Here is a 20517-nt window from a genome sequence, read left to right on the forward strand (position 1 = left end):
CCCCAAGCAGACACATCGATGGCTCTGAACGAACTTTATTTGACTCTTTGCAAACTGGAATCCATTTATCCGGAGGCTGCATTCATTGTAGCTGGGGATTTTAACAAGGCTAATCTGAAAACAAGACTCCCTAAATTTTATCAGCATATCGATTGCGCAACCAGGGGTGGAAAAACCTTGGATCATTGTTACTCTAACTTCCGCGACGCATATAAGGCCCTGCCCCGCCCTCCTTTCGGAAAAGCTGACCACGACTCCATTTTGTTGATCCCTGCCTACAGACAGAAACTAAAACAAGAGGCTCCCACGCCGAGGTCTGTCCAACGCTGGTCCGACCAAGCTGACTCCACACTCCAAGACTGCTTCCATCACGTGGACTGGGAGATGTTTCGTATTGCGTCAGATAACAATATTGACAAATACGCTGATTCGGTGTGCGAGTTCATTAGAACGTGCGTTGAAGATGTCGTTCCCATAGCAACGATTAAAACATTCCCTAACCAGAAACCGTGGATTGATGGCAGCATTCGCGTGAAACTGAAAGCGCGAACCACTGCTTTTAATCAGGGCAAGGTGACTGGTAACATGACCGATCACAAACAGTGCAGCTATTCCCTCCGCAAGGCTATCAAACAAGCTAAGCGTCAGTACAGAGACAAAGTAGAATCTCAATTCAACGGCTCAGACACGAGGCATGTGGCAGGGTCTACAGTCAATCACGGACTACAAGAAGAAATCCAGCCCAGTCACAGACCAGGATGTCTTGCTCCCAGGCAGACCAAATAACTTTTTTGCCCGCTTTGAGGACAATACAGTGCCACTGACACGGCCTGCAACGAGAACATGCGGTCTCTCCTTCACTGCAGCCGAGGTGAGTAAGACATTTAAACGTGTTAACCCTCGCAAGGCTGCAGGCCCAGACGGCATCCCCAGCCGCGCCCTCAGAGCATGCGCAGACCAGCTGGCCGGTGTGTTTACGGACATATTCAATCAATCCCTATACCAGTCTGCTGTTCCCACATGCTTCAAGAGGGCCACCATTGTTCCTGTTCCCAAGAAAGCTAAGGTAACTGAGCTAAACGACTACCGCCCCGTAGCACTCACTTCCGTCATCATGAAGTGCTTTGAGAGACTAGTCAAGGACCATATCACCTCCACCCTACCTGACACCCTAGACCCACTCCAATTTGCTTACCGCCCAAATAGGTCCACAGACGATGCAATCTCAACCACACTGCACACTGCCCTAACCCATCTGGACAAGAGGAATACCTATGTGAGAATGCTGTTCATCGACTACAGCTCGGTATTCAACACCATAGTACCCTCCAAGCTCGTCATCAAGCTCGAGACCCTGGGTCTCGACCCCGCCCTGTGCAACTGGGTACTGGACTTCCTGACGGGCCGCCCCCAGGTGGTGAGGGTAGGCAACAACATCTCCACCCCGCTGATCCTCAACACTGGGGCCACACAAGGGTGCGTTCTGAGCCCTCTCCTGTACTCCCTGTTCACCCACGACTGCGTGGCCACGCACGCCTCCAACTCAATCATCAAGTTTGCGGACGACACAACAGTGGTAGGCTTGATTCCCAACATCGACGAGACGGCCTACAGGGAGGAGGTGAAGGCCCTCGGAGTGTGGTGTCAGGAAAATAACCTCACACTCAACGTCAACAAAACTAAGGAGATGATTGTGGACTTCAGGAAACAGCAGAGGGAACACCCCCCGATCCACATCGATGGAACAGTAGTGGAGAGGGTAGCAAGTTTTAAGTTCCTCGGCATACACATCACAGACAAACTGAATTGGTCCACTCACACAGACAGCATCGTGAAGAAGGCGCAGCAGCGCCTCTTCAACCTCAGGAGGCTGAAGAAATTCGGCTTGTCACCAAAAGCACTCACAAACTTCTACAGATGCACAATCGAGAGCATCCTGGCGGGCTGTATCACCGCCTGGTATGGCAACTGCTCCGCCCACAACCGTAAGGCTCTCCGGAGGGTAGTGAGGTCTGCACAACGCATCACCGGGGGCCTACTACCTGCCCTCCAGGACACCTACACCACCCGATGTTACAGGAGGCCATAAAGATCATCAAGGACATCAACCTCCTGAGCCACTGCCTGTTCACCCCGCTATCATCCAGAAGGCGAGGTAAGTACAGGTGCATCAAAGCTGGGACCGAGAGACTGAAAAACAGCTTCTATCTCAAGGCCATCAGACTGTTCAACAGCCACCACTAACATTGAGTGGCTGCTGCCAACACACTGACACTGACTCAACTCCAGCCACTTTAATAATGGGAATTGATGGGAAATGATGTAAATATGTCACTAGCCACTTTAAACAATGCTACCTTATATAATGTTACTTACCCTACATTATTCATCTCATATGCATATGTATATACTGTACTCTATATCATCGACTGCATCCTTATGTAATACATGTATCACTAGCCACTTTAACTATGCCACTTTGTTTACATACTCATCTCATATGTATATACTGTACTCGATACCATCTACTGTATCTTGCCTATGCTGCTCTGTACCATCACTCATTCATATATCCTTATGTACATATTCTTTATCCCGTTACACTGTGTATAAGACAGTCGTTTTGGAATTGTTAGTTAGATTACTTGTTGGTTATTACTGCATTGTCGGAACTAGAAGCACAAGCATTTCGCTACACTCGCATTAACATCTGCATGTGACAAATAAAATTTGATTTGATTTGGATATTCAGTTTTACGAGGATATGTTTAGCAGGATGAGTGACTGTGGCTTTGTTGCGAAATAGGAAGCAGATTCTAGATTTAATTTTGGATTGGAATTTCTTTGGGACAGGGGGCAGTATTTTCACGTCCGGATGAAAAGCATGTCCAAAGTAAACAGTCTGCTACTCAGACCCAGTAGCTAAGATATGTATATTATTAGTAGATTTGGATAGAAAACACTCCGAAGTTTCTAAAACGGTTTGAATAATGTCTGTGAGTGTAACAGAACTTATTTGCCAGGCGAAACCCCAAGGACAAACCGTTCCGATTTTCTTTTTTTGAGGTCGCTCTCTTTTCAATGGGATTTCATTGGGAATCCAGATTTCTAATCGACTTTCCTGTAGTTCCTATCGCTTCCACTGTATGTCAACAGTCTTTAGAAATTGGTTGAGGTTTTTCCTTTTGAGAAATGAAGAAGTAACGTTGTTCAGAATGAGGGTAGATGGAAGTGTACTCTTTGTTAGAGGCGCGTGACCTGAAAGCACGCTCCACTTTGTTTTCCTCCGGTATTGAACACAGATCATCCCATCTTCAATGTTATTGATTATTTACATTAAATACCTAAAGTTGTATTACAAAAGTAGTTTTAAATGTTTGGACAAAGTTTACAGGTAACTTTTGAGATATTTTGTAAGTCAAGTTGGAACCAGCGTTTTTCTGGATCAAACGCGCCAAATAAATGGACATTTTGGATATATATCGACAGAATTCATAGATCAAAAGGACCATTTGTGATGTTTATGGGACATATTGGAGTGCCAACAGAAGAAGCTTGTCAAAGGTAAGGCATTAATTATATTTTTATTTCTGTGTTTTGTGTCGCGCCTGCAGGGTTGAAATATGCTTTTCTGTCTATGTTTACTGCGGTGCGATCCTTAGATAATAGCATCGTTTGCTTTCGCCGTAAAGCATTTTTGAAATCTGACACATTGGCTGGATTCACAACAAGTGTTGCTTTAATTGGGTATATTGAATGTGTGATTTCATCAAAGTTATATTTTTATAGTAATTTATTTGAATTTGCATTTTCACTGGATGTTTGCCAGTTGGGACGCTACCGTCCCACATATTCCAGAGAGGTTAATGTGACTCTGGAAGGAGAGTTTACAGTCTAAACAGACACCTGGGTATTTGTAGTTGTCCACATATTCTAAGTCAGAACCGTCCAGAGTAGCGATGCTAGTCGGGCAGGCGGGTGCGGGCAGCGATTGGTTGAAGAGCATGCATTTAGTTTTACTAGCATTTAAGAGCAGTTGGAGGCCACGGAAGGAGTGTTTTATGGCATTTAAGCTCGTCTGGAGGTTTTTCAACACACTGTCCAAAGAAGGGCCAGATGTATACAAAATGGTGTCGTCTGCGTAGAGGTGGATCAGAGAATCAAGCGCTACATCATTGATATATATATATATATATATATATATAAACAGAGTTGGCCTGAGAATTGAACCCTTTGGCACCCCCATAGAGACTGCCAGAGGTCCGGACAACAAGCCCTCTGATTTGTCACACAGAACTCTATCTGAGAAGTAGTTGGTGAACCAGGTGTGGCAGTCATTTGAGAAACCAAGGCTGTTGAGTCTGCCTATAAGAATGCAGTGATTGACAGAGTCGAATGCCTTGGCCATGTCGATGAAGACGGCTGCACAGTACTGTCTTTTATCGACGGCGTTTACATCGTTTAGGACCTTCAGCGTGGCTGAGAATGCACCCATGACCAGCTCGGAAACCAGATTGCATAGCGGAGAAGGTACGGTGGGATTCGAGATGATCGGTTATCTGTTTGTTCACTTTGCATTTGAAGACTTTAGAAAGGTAGGGCAGGATTTCATGATGAACTGTTTCAATGAGAAGGTAGATGTTATTTCATGCTACTGAGACTTGCATACCAGTATTGGAAGCATTTGTTTTATTCACTGGGCTATCTGGAGTGCTCAGAGAGTAGACTAAAGAAGTGAAGTTGACAAACTGCCAGTGTTTTAGGGTTCTATGAACTGAGTATGTGTAGTTTCTAACGCTTGTGATTAGAGGTTGAACGATTATGATTTTTCAACACCGATACCGATTATTGGAGAACCAAAAAAGCCGATACTGATTACTCTGCTGATTTTTTAAATAAATAATATGTATTAAAAAAAATACATTTGTAATGGCAATTACAACAATACTGAATGAACACTTATTTTAACTTAATTTAATACATAGATAAAATCAATTTAGCCTCAAATAAATAATGAAACATGATCAATTTGGTTTAAATAATACAAAAACAAAGTGTTGGAGAAGAAAGTAAAAGTGCAATATGGGCCATGTAAAAAAAACTTTCAAGTTCGTTGCTCAGAACATGAGAACATATGAAAGCTGGTGGTTCCTTTTAACACAAGTCTTCAATATTCCCAGGTAAGAAGTTTTAGGTTGTAGTTATTATAGGACTATTTCTCTCTATACCATTTGTATTTCATATACCTCTGACTATTGGATGTTCTTATAGGCACTTTAGTATTGTCAGTGTAACAGTATAGCTTCCGTCCCTCTCCTCGCTCCTACCTGGGCAGGAACACATCGACAACAGCCACCCTCGAAGCAGCGTTACCCATGCAGAGCAAGGGGAAGAACTACTCCAAGTCTCAGAGCGGGTGATGTTCGAAACGCTATTAGCGCGCACCCCGCTAACTAGCTAGCCATTTCACATCAGTTACACCAGCCTAATCTTGGGAGTTGGCATCCGTCTAAAAGTCTAAATATTTGTGTTGCATTGCACAACCTTCAATGTTATGTCATAATTACGTAAAATTCTGGCAAATTAGGCGGCCCAAACTGTTGCATATACACTGACTCTGCGTGCAATGAACGCAAGAGCAGTGACACAATTTCACCTGGTTAATATTCCCTGCTAATCTGGATTTCATTTAGCTAAATATGCAGGGTTAAAAATATATACTTCTGTGTAATGATTTTAAGAAAGGCATTGATGTTTATGTTAAGATACAAATTGGAGCAATGATACGCACCGCATCGATTATATGCAACTCAGGACACGCTAGATGAACTAGTAATATCATCAACCATGTGTAGTTAACTAGTGATTATGATTGTATTTTTCTAAGATAAGTTTAATGCTAGCTAGCAACTTACCTTGGCTTACTGCATTCGCGTAACAGGCAGGCTCCTCGTGGAGTGCAATGTAATCAGGTGGTTAGAGCATTGGACAAGTTAACTGTTGCAAGATTGAATCCCCCGAGCTGACAAGGTAAACGTCTGTCGTTCTGCCCCTGAACGAGGCAGTTAACCCACCGTTCCTAGACCGTCATTGAAAATAAGAATGTGTTCTTAACTGACTTGCCTAGTTAAATAAAGATTAAATAAAGGTGTCCAAAAAATACAGATTTCCGACTGTTATGAAAACTTGAAATCGGACCTAATTAATCGGCCATTCCGATTAATCGGTCGACCTCTACTTGTGATAGTGAGTGGAGGATGATATGGCTCGTAATTTTCATGACTTATGAGGTACTTTTAGAATAGTTTTATTCCCCTTTTGTATTGCACAGCCTACTGATATGAATACATAGTGTGTTCAGACCCCTTGACCTTTTCCACATTTTGTTACGTTACAGCCTTATTCTAAAATGGATTAAATAAAAAACGTTCCTCATCAATCTACACACAATATCCCATAATGACAAAGCAAACGCAGGTTTTTAGAAATGTTTTCAGATTTATAATAAAAATAAATAAAAAATACCTTATTTACATAAGTATTCAGACCCTTTGCTATGATTCTCGACATTGAGCTCAGGTGATACTTCTTTCCATTGATCATCCTTGAGATATTTCTACAACTTGATTGTTGTCAACCTGTGGTAAATTCAATTGATTGGACATAATTTGGAAAGGCACACACCTGTCTATATAAGGTCCCACTTTTGACCGTGCATGTCAGAGCAAAAACCAAGTCATGAGGTGGAAGGAATTGTCCGTAGAACTCCATGAAAGGAAAAATTCACAAGGTGGTAAAATGGCGGCACCCGCTTGATCTGTGTCAACAGACTTCAGTGCAGGCAGTGTGGATGCAGCAGAGGGAGACAATTTTACGGTTGCACTACTGTTTTGAAGCTAAATGTAATGATTATCGGTCTTCTACATGTATAATAATATTGACACATTCAGTTTGTGTTGCTCTATAAACGTTACTATGGTGTGAACAGGAAATACAATTGTTTTTTGAAGTAAAATAGTTAATACAAGGTTAAGGAAAATAGCACATAGTGCTGCCTAACACAAACTGTAACCTTGTACTAAATGGTTTTTGAGTCTTGTATGCATTTATCTACTACAGGTTAAGTATTAGCTCAAAAGTATTGTGGAGCTTCTGCACCTAAATATAAACAATACCAGCACACACAATGAGTATCGGCAACTATTTCAGTCCAAGTCAAGCACTGAATTAGATAATTGAACAAGAAAAAATATAATATATTTAATAGAGAATAAAGACCTTGCCAGAACTTTCAAGAAAATAACTTTTGTCTTTCTCTTCTACTACTTGCCGACTCAGGTATGAGGCCGGTAACATCAACAGTGAGGACAAACCCAACCTGCCTCTCTCCTTCCACACTGAGTCCAAACCTACAGTCACTGGGTCCTGATTGTGACAGTGGAGCCCAGTTTGCACTGCAGGATCCAGAGATGGCATCAGTGAAGCTGGAAGACTGCAGTCAAACACTGGATCTGAATGTCAACATTAAAGATGAAGAAGAGGAGGAGAAGATTGGGACATCTGTTTCTCATGGTAAGAGCAGGTTCTATCTAATTTGGTTGTTCATTCCAACTTCCCACTGTGCATGAAAAGTTGCAGTAGAACTGTTTCATGATGAACTGTTTTATTGAGAAGGTAGATGGTATTTCATGCTACTGAGACCTGCATGGTTTGACACCAGTATTGCCACCTACTTATATGAATACGTACAGGTATCCTAATGGTTGGAGAGTTGGGCATGTAATCGAAAGGTTGCTGGATCGAATCCCTGAGCTGACAAGGTAAAACATAAACGCATCAAAAAAAGAAACGTCCTCTCACTGTCAACTGCATTTTTATTCAGCAAATTTAACGTGTAAATATTTGTATGAAAATTATGAACAAGATTCAACAACTGAGACATAAGCTGAACAAGTTCCACAGACATGTGACTAACAGAAATGGAATAATGTGTCCCTGAACAAAGGGGGGGGGGTCAAAATCAAAAGTAACAGTCAGTATCTGGTGTGGCCACCAGCTGCATTAAGTACTGCAGTGCATCTCCTCCTCATGGACTGCACCAGATTTGCCAGTTCTTGCTGTGAGATGTTACCCCACTCTTCCACCAAGGCACCTGCAAGTAATTAAAATTCATTAACTTGTTTTTCAACCACTCCACACATTTATTAACCTCTTGAAAGTAGGGGGACTATTTTTATTTTTGGAAAAATAACGTTCGCAAAGTAAACCTCATATTTCTCAGGACCAGATGCTAGAATATGCATATAATTGACAGCTTAGGATAGAAAACACTCTAAAGTTTCCAAAACTGTCAAAATATTGTTTGTGAGTATAACAGAATTGATACTGCAGGCGAAACCCTGAGGAAAATCCAATCAGGAAGTGCCTCTTATTTTGAAACCGTTGTGTTCCTATGCACCCCTATTGGCCATTGAAAGGGATATCAACCAGATTCATTTTTCTACGTATTCCCTAAGGTGTCTACAGCATTTTGACGTAGTTTCACACCTTTATGTTGAAAAATGAGTGTAAACGACTACATTGTGTAAGTGGCCAGCTGAGGGCTCTCAGAGTGATTCTTGCGTAAAAGAAAGAGGTAGTCATTTTTCCTCTCGCTCCTACTGAAAAGCCAATTGTCCAGGTTGATATATTATCAAATAGATATTTGAAAAACACCTTGAGGATTGATTATTAAAAAAACGTTTGCCATGTTTCTGTCGATATTATGGATATAATTTTTTTCACCGTTGTCGTGACCGCTATTTCCGGTGGATTTCTGAACATAACGTGATCAACAAACAGGTATTTTGGGTATAAAAATAATCTTTATGGAACAAAAGGAACATTTGCTGTCTAACTGGGTGTCTCGTGAGTGAAAACATCCGAAGCTCATCAAAGGTAACTGGTTAATTTGATTGCTTTTCTGATTTTCGTGACCAGGCTTCCTTGTAATATTTGACCGTTGCGCTATGCTAATTAGTGTAGTTGATGACAATTCTCCCGGATCCGGGGATGGGTAGTTCCAAGTGGTTTTAACAAACTATAGTTTTGGCAAGTCGGTTAGGACATCTACTTTGTGCATGACACAAGTCATTTTTCCAACAATTGTTTACAGACAGATTATTTAACTTATAATTCACTATATCACAATTTTAAACCTTTTAAGCCTTTTAAACAGCTTGGAAAATTCCAGAAAATTATGTCATGGCTGTAGAAGCTTCTGATAGGCTAATTGACATTTTAGTCAATTGGAGGTGTACCTGTGGATTTATTTCAAGGCCTACCTTCAAACTCAGTGCCCCTTTGCTTGACATCATGGGAAAATCAAAAGAAATCAGCCAAGACCCCAGATTTTTTTTATTTATTCCTCCACAAGACTGGTTCATCCTTGGGAGCAATTTCCAAATGCCTGAGGGTACCACCTTCATTTGTACAAACAATAGTATGCAAGTATTAACACCATGGGACTACGCAGTCGTCATACTGCTCGGGAAGGAGACGTGTTCTGTCTCCTAGAGATTAACGTACTTTGGTGCGAAAAGTGCAAATCATTCCCAGAACAACAGTGAAGAGGCTTGAGGAAACGGGTACAAAAATGTCAATATTGACAGTAAATCGAGTACTATATCAACATAACCTGAAAGGCTGCTCGGCAAGGAAGGAACCACTGCTCCAAAACTGACATAAAAGCCAGATTACGGTTTGCAATTGAATCTGGAGACGAAGATTGTGCATTTTGGAGAAATGTCCTCTGGTCTGTAAAAAAAATGTATATATATATATCTGTTTGGCCATAATGACCATCGTTGTGTTTTTTTTATTATTTTTTGGGAGGAAAAAGGGGGAGGCAAGCCGAAGAACACCATCCCAACCGTGAAGCAGGGGGGTGGCAGCATCATGTTGTGGGGGTGCTTTGCTGCAGGAGGGACTGGTGCACTTCACAAAATATATGGCATCATAAGGGAGGTAAATTACGTGGATTTTTTTTTTAAGCAACATCTCAAGACATCAGTTAAAGTTAAAGCTTGGTTGCAAATGGGTCTTCCAAATGGAAAATGACCCAAAGCATACTTCCAAAGTTGTGGCAAAATTGCTTATTAAGGACAAAAAAGTCAAGGTATAGGAGTGGCCATCACAAAGCCCTGACCTCAATTCTATAGAAAATGTGTGGGCAGAACTGAAAAAGCATGTGCAAGGAGGCCTACAAACCTGACTCAGTTACACCAGCTCTGTCAGGAGGAATTGGCCAAAATTCACCCACCCTATTGTGGGAAGCTTGTGGAAGGCTACCCGAAACGTTTGACCCAAGTTAAACAATTTAAAAGCAATGCTACCAAATACGAATTGAGTGAATGTAAACTTCTGACCCACAGGAAATGTGATGAAAGAAATAAAAGCTGAAATAAATCATTCTCAACTTTTTTTATTCTGACATTTCACATTCTTAAAATAAAGTGGTGATCCTAACTGACCTAAGACAGGGAATTTTTACCAGGATTAAATGTCAGGAATTGTGAAAAACCGAGTTGAAATGTTTTTGGTTAAGGTGTATGTAAACCTCTGACTTCAACTGTATTTACACATGTTAAGTTTGCTGAAAATAACCACAGTTGACAGTGAAAAAGAGATACCATTGAATATGTATCTATGTACCCAAAGGCCCTTTGCACATTGTGTTAGGCTTGCATTTGAGTGTCAATCATTTTAGTCCAATGATATGATAAAAAATCCTCCAAGAGCCTTGGTCTGTGAGATGACCAAGAACCCAATGGTCACTGTGACAGAGCTCCAGAGTTCCTCTGGTGATGGGAGAACCTTCCAGAAGGACAACAATCTCTGCAGAACTCTACCAATCAGGCCTTTATGGTAGAGTGGTCAGATGTAAGCCATTCTTCAGTAAAAGGCGTATAAGACAGCCTGCTTGGAGTTTGCCAAAAGGCTCCTAAAGGACTCTCAGAACATGAGAAACAAGATTGGTGAAGGTAACTCGGAGTGGACTCGTAATGATATATTGTTTCTCTTATATCCAGAGGGAGCGGGCGCTCCGGATTTCGTGATTGGGGACAAAAATTGTGACTCGGATTGCTGGGTGGCATTGAAAGGAGTGATAATGGGTTTAGGTTTAAGTGTTAAGGAGGAGCGGTTGAAATGGAAGATTCCAGGTGTCTGTGATGCCCACCATTAGTTGAGAGATGGATCCTGTGTAGAGTGTTGGGAAACAGAGAATACATTGTCTGTGATGTAGAGTTTTGATGCAGAGTCTCTGCCAGATAAGGTGAAGGTAAGAAGTGTCAGTTATCCCGTGAGCGCTTTTGGTTCCGTAAATACTACAGTGTTTTAGGTGTCAGGTTAATGGGCCTGTTGCAGCAGAATGTAGGCATGAGATGCCCTAGATGTGAGAAGTGTGCAGGAGGGCATGAGATGTGAGAAGTGTGCAGGAGGGCATGAGATGCCCTAGATGTGAGAAGTGTGCAGGAGGGCGTGAGATGCCCTAGATGTGAGAAGTGTGCAGGAGGGCGTGAGATGCCCTAGATGTGAGAAGTGTGCAGGAGGGCGTGAGATGCCCTAGATGTGAGAAGTGTGCAGGAGGGCGTGAGATGCCCTAGATGTGAGAAGTGTGCAGGAGGGCGTGAGATGCCCTAGATGTGAGTAGTGTGCAGGAGGGCGTGAGAGGAAGGAATGTGTTGTAGTACAGAAAGTGTAGTATGGCGAAGCAGTGAAGAGAGTGATGGAGGAAGATGGGAACAGGGTGAGGGATCTTGAGAGGATTCCTGTGAGGAGGCAGAGACCAAGAGAGAGTGATGGGAATAATATGTGCTTCCGCCAGGTGGGCTTTTTAGTATTTATAGTCATGTTTGTTAACTTTCTATCCATTTCTGCAGTACAATTAAATAAAATAGAGATTGTGGGATTGTGAGGATTTACTGCAGAGGGTGTTTAGTGGTCTGGTGCAGGACTAGATAGAGTTAAATAGTGGAATGGAGTGGTGGGTTTTTATTGTGGGAAATCACCACAAAGGGACTCAGTCAAACTTAAATGAATCATTCTTTATTATCAGCAAGCTGGAGAGGTTCCAACAAACATAAAGCACCATTGCATCGGTCGGGAGCTCTGCCGGGGCAGTCCCGTTAGTTCTCCTGTATACTGCATCGGTCGGGAGCTCTGCCGGGGCAGTCCCGTTAGTTCTCCTGTATATTGCTTAGACAAACGTGTTATATTTGCATGGTTTAGCTTATTCCTTATGCATCATTAACGTTTGGTTCCTGCATGTGACCGACCAGTACCTCACGAGGCTTCTTCTTCTCCAAGCTGAGACCTTGAAACAGAGATATCCCCTTTGGTAACCAGAACGATGTTCAGGGTGTACTGCCAATTCTGGTCTGAGGAGATCAGTCACCTGCACGAACCAAGATTTTTTTTTTTTGAGGACTAATAGTTGGCAGGGCAATTCTGTGTATTAATTATGTATCAGTGAATTGAATGTATGTAGGCTGTGGAATCGCTCACACCAGTATAGTAGGTGGAGGTGTATGCAGCTAAAAGTTGGATGGGATTCTCCAACCAAATCCCAAAGAAGAAGGACCCAAATACTTGACCCGAATGGAAAATGTGAAAAAGGAGCAAACTTTATCTATTATTGATGAAGAGTATCTACCACCCTATGTAAAGCTGGGAAATATAAGATACCCCATTAGGGAGTTGGTGTAAAACCCGATGCAAGGAGGCGGTGAAGAGAGTTACAGTAGAAGATATGATGGTGGATGAAACGTAACCAGTTGAAAATGTCGTACCTCAATCAAGTGATCTGGTGGACATTTCTTTTGTATTTATATACGACCAACCAAATCCCAAAGAAGACGGATGTGAATGCACGTCCTTTGACCCGTATGGAGAATGTGAAAAAAGAGCGTTGTTTATCTATATTATTGATGTTTGATGAAGAGTATCTACCACCCTATGTAAAGCTGGGATATATAAGGTACCCCATTAGGGAGTTGGTGTAAAACCTGATGCACGTAAGAAATGTTAAGGGTTTGGCCACATGTCAAGTGTTTGCAGACAGACGTGTTTATTGAAGAGTATGTGAATGTAAAATGTTGTTACTGTGGAGGGGGTCATGTTCCTGAATTCCCAGAGTGCCCTGTTAGGAGATTTGCTGCATATTCACCCAATGTGGATGTGGTGAAGAGAGTTATAGGGGCAAGAGGCCACAGTTCTATAGAAGATATGGTGGTGGATGCACCTTAACCAGTTGTAAATGTTGTACGTCAATCAAGTGATCTGGATACACTTATTGTGAAGAAGGTGGATATTTTAGTATTTATAGCCACAGTTATTAATTGTACTGCACATGAAGTTCAAGAAGCTGGACATCATTATATCTGCAGCTGAGAAGTTTCTGGGCCTCCAAGACTACAAGGACTACTGTCACCAGATAATGTTCTGCTCTTACAGGATCCTTCTCAGCCTGTGTAGGGACCTGGTTAGAACCGAATAGCACGCTGATATTCTGTAAATGTTTTTATTGATCATTTGTATGATTTTAAAAAATTATACTGTTTACACTGAACAAACGCAATGATGTAAAGTGTTGGTCCCATGTTTCATGAGGTGAATTAAAAAATATATATATTTCACCTTTATTTAACCAGGTAGGCTAGTTGAGAACACGTTCTCATTTGCAACTGCGACCTGGCCAAGATAAAGCGTAGCAGTGTGAACAGACAACACAGAGTTACACATGGAGTAAACAATTAACAAGTCAATAACACAGAGTTACACATGGAGTAAACAATTAACAAGTCAATAACACAGAGTTACACATGGAGTAAACAATTAACAAGTCAATAACACAGAGTTACACATGGAGTAAACAATTAACAAGTCAATAACACAGAGTTACACATGGAGTAAACAATTAACAAGTCAATAACACAGAGTTACACATGGAGTAAACAATTAACAAGTCAATAACACAGTAGAAGAAAAACAGAGTCTATATACAAATAAAAGATCCCCAGAAATGTTCCCGACAGACACTTATTTCTCACAAATGTTGTGCACAAATTTGTTTACATCCCTGTTAGTGAGCAATTTATCCTTTGCTAAGATAATCCATCCACCTGACAAGTGAGACATCAAGAAGCTGACTAAATAGTGTGATCATCATTACACAGGTGCACCTTGTGCTGGGGACAAGAGTAGCTGAGTAGGTACCTTGGCAGCAGTTAATGGGGATCCCTGATTGTGAACAGAGTGCCCCATGGTGGGGTTATGGTATGGGCAGGCATAAGCTACAGACAACAAACACAACTGCATTTTATCAATGGCAATTTGAATGCACAGAGATACATGACACGATTCTGAGGCCCATTGTCCTGCCATTCATCCGCCGCCATCACCTCCTGTTTCATCATGACAATGCGCAGCCACATGTCGCAAGACTCTGTACACAATTGAAAATGTCCCAATTCCATGGCCTGCATACTCAGCAGACATGTCACCCTTTGAGCATGTTTGGGATTGACGTGTACAACAGCTTGTTCCAGTTCCCTCCTATATCCAGGAATTTCGCACAGCCATTGAAGAGCAGTGGGTCAACATTCCACAGGCCACAATCAACAGCCTGATGAACTCTATGTAAAGGAGATGTGTCCCAGAGGAGGCAGCAGCAGCTACACACTTCTCCAGTGCTTAATTTGTAAACTGGGAGGTGCTGGAACCAAAAGTGAACCCAAGAGGGGGGGGGGGGGGGTGACCTGGGGGTCTCTGAGGTACCAGAACACATTAAATAAAATACCTTTATAATAAAGCATTGCATGCATTATCTTGGCTTTTGCGTACTGGCATATTATATTTATTTAATTTAATATTTATTTAACTAGTCAGTTAAGAACTTATTTTCAATGACGGCCTAACCGTACCAAACCCGGACGATGCTGGGACAATTGTGCGCCGCCCTATGGGACTCCCAATTCATTTCTTTCTGAACAGACTGCAGAGTGCTGCACCACCTCAACACACTTCCCACAGCTATTATTCAATTAGGAAATACATGAAGTGCAATGCTGGAGAGATGAGTTGCTGGATCATGTTTATAACAACACAGAGAGGGAGAGGGATCATAGAAAGTGAATCTCATTTTAGTTCTGTGAGAGATACAGGCGTGCTTCTCTCTCACCACAGCAATGGCTACGCCTTGGTCTAAATAGGCTACAATGTTGCACAAACCATAAACCTGGTTCGGCCCAACATTAATACATTCCTAGAACATCACGTTTTCACTTTGTTTTTTAGGCGGCATGATAATTACAGAGGAATCCAAATGTAATTACTCTGCTTTTATTCTGATTTTTACATTGCAAACAGTATAAATTATTTTTCATGCCACGAGGTAGGCTACCTGATCCTGGCAAATGGGTTCCGGAACGAACGACTACAAAACTGAGAGGTGCCGGAGGATCTGGCTCAAATTAAGCACAGCCCTTCTCATATAATGGGGAAAGGCCATCTCAAGGATCTCTGAATGCACGGACGATTGCCCCGAATATTTTTTTTTTGCTTAGGGTAAAGTCTACAAAACTTATTCCACTCTTGTTTTATAACAGATTTTAGTTCTGGGAACAGAAAACTGTATCGGATCTTTCATTGACTAGAACATTTGCTGAATGTCGGCCAAAGTCAAATGTAATTAGGATTTTTATATTGCAAACAGTAGAAATTATTTTTCATGCCATAAGAGGTAGGCTACCTGATGATGAGCGGAGGATCCGGCTCAAATGAAGCACTCAAATGAAGCACCACCCTTCTCATATAATGGGGTAGGGCCATCCCAAGGATCCCTGAATGCACGGACGATTGCACCAAAGATTTTTTTATAACTAAACCAAGATAGATTACAACTAGTCGTTTCTGATGGGGAACAGATGAGTCATACTGGGCAGTGCCAAGCACGAGCTACCGAGATCCTATTGGTGCGTACTTCTTTATATTTCTGTTAGTCAATGCCGCCTCTGAAGCGCTGAATGTGCTATAACTCAATTCGCCTTTACATTCCTTCTAAACAATGACATTTAAAAAAACTTTTGCAAAGGGAAAAGTCTACAAAACTTAGTCCACTCTGTTCAGAACAGATTTTGAACAGAACTGTATTAAGATCAGATGTTTCATTGATTAGAACATTTGCAGAATGTCAGACAAAATACATCTCGTTCCATCTTCTGCCAGCGGGCTTCCTCTCACTACCATATTTGGTAGTGGGTGGAAATGCTAAGCGGATCCTTCACATTTATACATCTGGTGAAATATCTGTCTCGTTGTTCTAACTGTGGCTGCACTGTGGTAGTGGGGGAACAGGAAGTTCGGGGCAGGTACACACCATTCTTCATAATAAATATTTATCTCCAGAACTGTCATGTTAAGTAGATAACCCTTGTGTATTACTACAGGTATGTAGTAGCAGGTTTAAACTTCCTAATATCGAAACATGTCATACCATGCTAGGTAACAAGGTATTATCACATTTGGTAAAGGTTTCATGTGTTATTTTTGTGTCAAACCAAGTGAAGAACATAACTATTTTACAAGCTACATAGCTAGAGACTTTGGGATTGTCTGAGAGTATGTACATAATTTTCTCTAAGTAATTTCATAATCCCTTTTTTTTAGATTTCTAGGTTCATTTTGCGTGTTATTGGTTTTGTGTAAAATTCACAAGCTGGGAAAATCACGGCGCCCACTCTGTCTGCATCAAAGAGAGACAATTTGATGTAGTCATATTCAGACACATTCAGTTTCTTTGTCTATAAATGTTAATATGGTGTGAACGGGAAATACAATTGGTTTTTGATTTAAATAATACAGCGAAGAAAAGGTTATTCAGGAAAATAGTACATAGTGCTGCCTAAAACATACTGCAACCTTGTACTAAATGGTTTTTGAGTCATTTATTAATTTATGTAAATCCAAGAAATCTACTATAAGTTAAGTTTAGTTACATTGTGTAGCGTGTACTTTGTCTAATTTTGAATGAATTCATGTTTTGTTGTCAATGCTTACCTACCTCATCTATTGAAATGTGATGGACAGGAGCTCACTGGAGCTGAGTACCAGGAGCTGAGTACCAGGAGCTGAGTACCAGCACCTCAATGTTCTACTGCTTGAGCTCATGTTCCTCTTATAGAATATTACCTCAACAGTATTGTGGAGCTCCTGCACCTAAATATAAACAGTACCGGTACCTATTTCAGTCCAAGTTAAGCACTGAATTAGATAATTGAACAAGAAAAAATATAATATATATATTTTAATAGATAATAAAGAACGTGCCAGAAATGTCAACACTAACTTTTTGTCTGTTTCTCAATGTTACAGCAGGACGACTAGAATTAAGTCTGAGGCCGGTAACATCAACAGTGACGACAAACCCAGCCTGCCTCTCTCCTTCCACACTGAGTCCAAACCCACAGTCACTGGGTCCTGATTGTGACCGTGGAGCCCAGTTTGCACTGCAGGATCCAGAGATGGCATCAGTGAAGCTGGAAGACTGCAGTCAAGCACTGGAACTGAATGTCATCATTAAAGATGAAGAAGAGGAGGAGGAGAAGATTGGGGAATCTGTTTCTCATGGTAAGAGCAGGTTCTATCTAACTATGTTTGTTGTTCATTCCAACTTTTCACTGTGTATGAAAAGTTGCAGTAGAACTGTATCATATTGAACTGTTTCAATGAGAAGGTAGATGTTAATTCATGCTACTGACACTTGCATGGTTTGACACCAGTATTACCAGCATTTGTTTTATTCACTGGGTTATCTGGAGTCATCAGAGAGGAGACTAAAGAAGTGAAGTAGACAAACTGCCAGTGTTTTAAAGTTCCATGAAGTTAGTCTCTTTTTAATTTAACTTACTTAACCTTTATTTAACTAGGCAAGTCAATTAAGAACAAATTCTTATTTACATTGACGGCCTACCTCCCGGGCCAAACCCGGACGATGCTGGGTCAATTGATTGCCACCCTATGGGACTCCTAATCACGGTCGGATGTGATACAGCCTGGTTACTAACCCTTGTGATGATGAGGGGAGGATGATATGGCTCATAATTTTCACGACTTTTACCCACTTCTAGAATAGTTTAATTCCCCTTTTGTATTGTGCAGCCTTCTGATATGAATACATATGTCACCCGGTACAGACAGAAGAGGACTGGCCACCCCTTTGGGCCTGGTGTCTCTCTACGTTTCTTCCTTGGTTCCTGCTTGCTGGGGAGTTTTTCGTGGCCACTTTGCTTCTACATCTGCATTGCTTGCTCTTTGGGGATTGAGGCTGGGTTTCTGTAAAGCACTTTGTGACAACTTCTGATGTAATAAGGGCTACATAAAATACATGTGATTGACATGAATATCACATCAACTGACTGGTTCTTCTGATGTTGTTCATACAGGAGACCATGTTGAGACATTCTCTACATCCAGAGAGCAACAGCAGGAAGATCACAGAGTGAAGAGGTCTCACCACTGCCCACATTGTGAGAAGATTTTCCCATTTCTATCAAAGCTAAAAATACACCTAAAAATACACACTGGAGAGAATCGGTATTCCTATACTGACGGTGGGAAGAATTTTACAACATCCAAGGCTCTGACAGTTCATCAAAGAGTGCACACAAGAGAGAAGACTTACTCCTGCTCTGACTGTGTAAAATGCTTCACAACATCAACTTGGCTAAAAGTTCATCAGAGAACACACACAGGAGAGAAGCCCTACTCCTGCTCTGATTGTATAAAATGCTTCACAACATCAGCTAAGCTAAAAGTTCATAAGAGAACACACACAGGAGAGAAGCCTTACTTCTGCTCTGTCTGTTCGGCTAGTTTCTCTCATATGTGCAACTTAAAACGACATGAACGTATACACACAGAGAAGATTTACTCCTGCTCTAACTGTGCGGCGAGTTTCTCTCTACTGTGCAAATTAAAACGACATGAATGTATACACACAGGAGAGAAGCCTTACTCCTGCTCTGACTGTGGAAAGCGTTTCTCTCGACTGGGCCACTTAAAAACACATGAACAAAAACATACAGGACAGAAGCCTTACTCCTGCTCTGACTGCGGAAAGACTTTCTCTCTACTGGCCCACTTAAAAATTCACCAATATATACACACAGGAGAGAAGCCTTACTCCTGCTCTGACTGTGGAAAGAGTTTCTCTCGACCGGGCCACTTAAAAACACATGAACAAAAACATACAGGTGAGAAGCCATACTCCTGCTCTGACTGTGTAAAATGCTTCACAACATCAACTGAGCTAAAGGTTCATCAAAGAACACACACAGGAGAGAAGCCGTACTCCTGCTCTGACTGTGTAAAATGCTTCCCAACATCAACTAGGTTAAAATTTCATCAGAGAACACACACAGGAGAGAAGCCTTTCATCTGCTCTGACTGTGCAGCGAGTTTCTCTTTACTGTGCAACTTAAAGCGACATGAAAGTATACACACAGGAGAAAAGCCTTACTCCTGCTCTGACTGTGCAGCGAGTTTCTCTCTACTGTGCAACTTAAAGCGACATGAACGTATACACACAGGAGAGAAGCCTTATCACTGCACTGACTGTGAGAAAAGATTCTACAGATTGGGCCATTTAAAAAGACACCAATGTGTACATAAAGGAGAGAAGCCTCATCAGCTCTCTCAGACCAGCTAAGATTAGACACTCCACTTCATTCTCATGTCATTAAATAATTGGCAACGTTGAATTGGATCAAATGAAGAAAGTGTAGAACACTCCAATGTAATCCTATAGTTTCTCACTATGAGAGAACTGTACAGAGGAAAGGGAGAGTTATAGAATGTTAGCTTCTCTTTTCTTTACTGATTAGTGTGCACCGTGTCAGTTTTGGTGTGTTTTGTTAGTTTCTACTGTAAAGATATTGACATGACCTTAGGGTTGAATATCCTCTGTGACTGGGTAGTACTGCTTCCCTCTGCCGTTTTCTGTGGGAATGAGCTGGTAGACACAACCTACACTGTGTACAAAACATTAAGGACACCTGCTCTTTTCATGACATAAACTGACCAGGTGAAACCAGGTTAAAAGCTATGATCGTTAATAATGTAGTTTTTGTGTATTTATTATGGATCCCCATTAGCTTTCAGCAAAAAACAAGAAACTGCAGTTGCAATGGGCTAAGGAATGAAAACACTGAACACTGGAAAATTGAAAAATATTGCCTGGCCTGATGAATCCTGGTTCCTGCTGTTTCATGCTGATGGGAGGACTGGGGTATGGAGGAAACCACGAGTACATACATCCAGTGGTGGAAAATGTACCTAACTGTCAGACTGAGTGAAAGTAATGATACCTTTAATATAAAATGACTCAAGTGAAAGTGAGTCACCCAGTGAAATACTACTTGAGTAAAAGTATTTGGTTGTAAATATACTCAAGTATCAAAAGTAAAATTATGAATAATT

At 41.4% G+C, this 20517-nt stretch overlaps 1 protein-coding gene across 1 annotated transcript in view; it reads left to right on the top strand.

The window, feature by feature from the left end:
- The first annotated feature begins 7527 nt into the window (after nt 1–7527).
- The window catches only part of LOC109887205 (gastrula zinc finger protein XlCGF7.1-like), a 34984-nt gene continuing 21994 nt past the window's right edge, over nt 7528–20517 (top strand). Inside the window, exons 1-2 of the mRNA XM_031813567.1 lie at nt 7528–7572; nt 17413–17667. Of these exons, the coding sequence (XP_031669427.1) occupies nt 17562–17667 (106 nt within the window). The 5' untranslated portion in view covers nt 7528–7572; nt 17413–17561. The remainder of the gene's footprint in view (nt 7573–17412; nt 17668–20517) is intronic.

This window comes from Oncorhynchus kisutch, unplaced genomic scaffold (genome assembly GCF_002021735.2).
Source record: "Oncorhynchus kisutch isolate 150728-3 unplaced genomic scaffold, Okis_V2 Okis05a-Okis16b_hom, whole genome shotgun sequence".
NCBI lineage: Eukaryota > Metazoa > Chordata > Actinopteri > Salmoniformes > Salmonidae > Oncorhynchus > Oncorhynchus kisutch.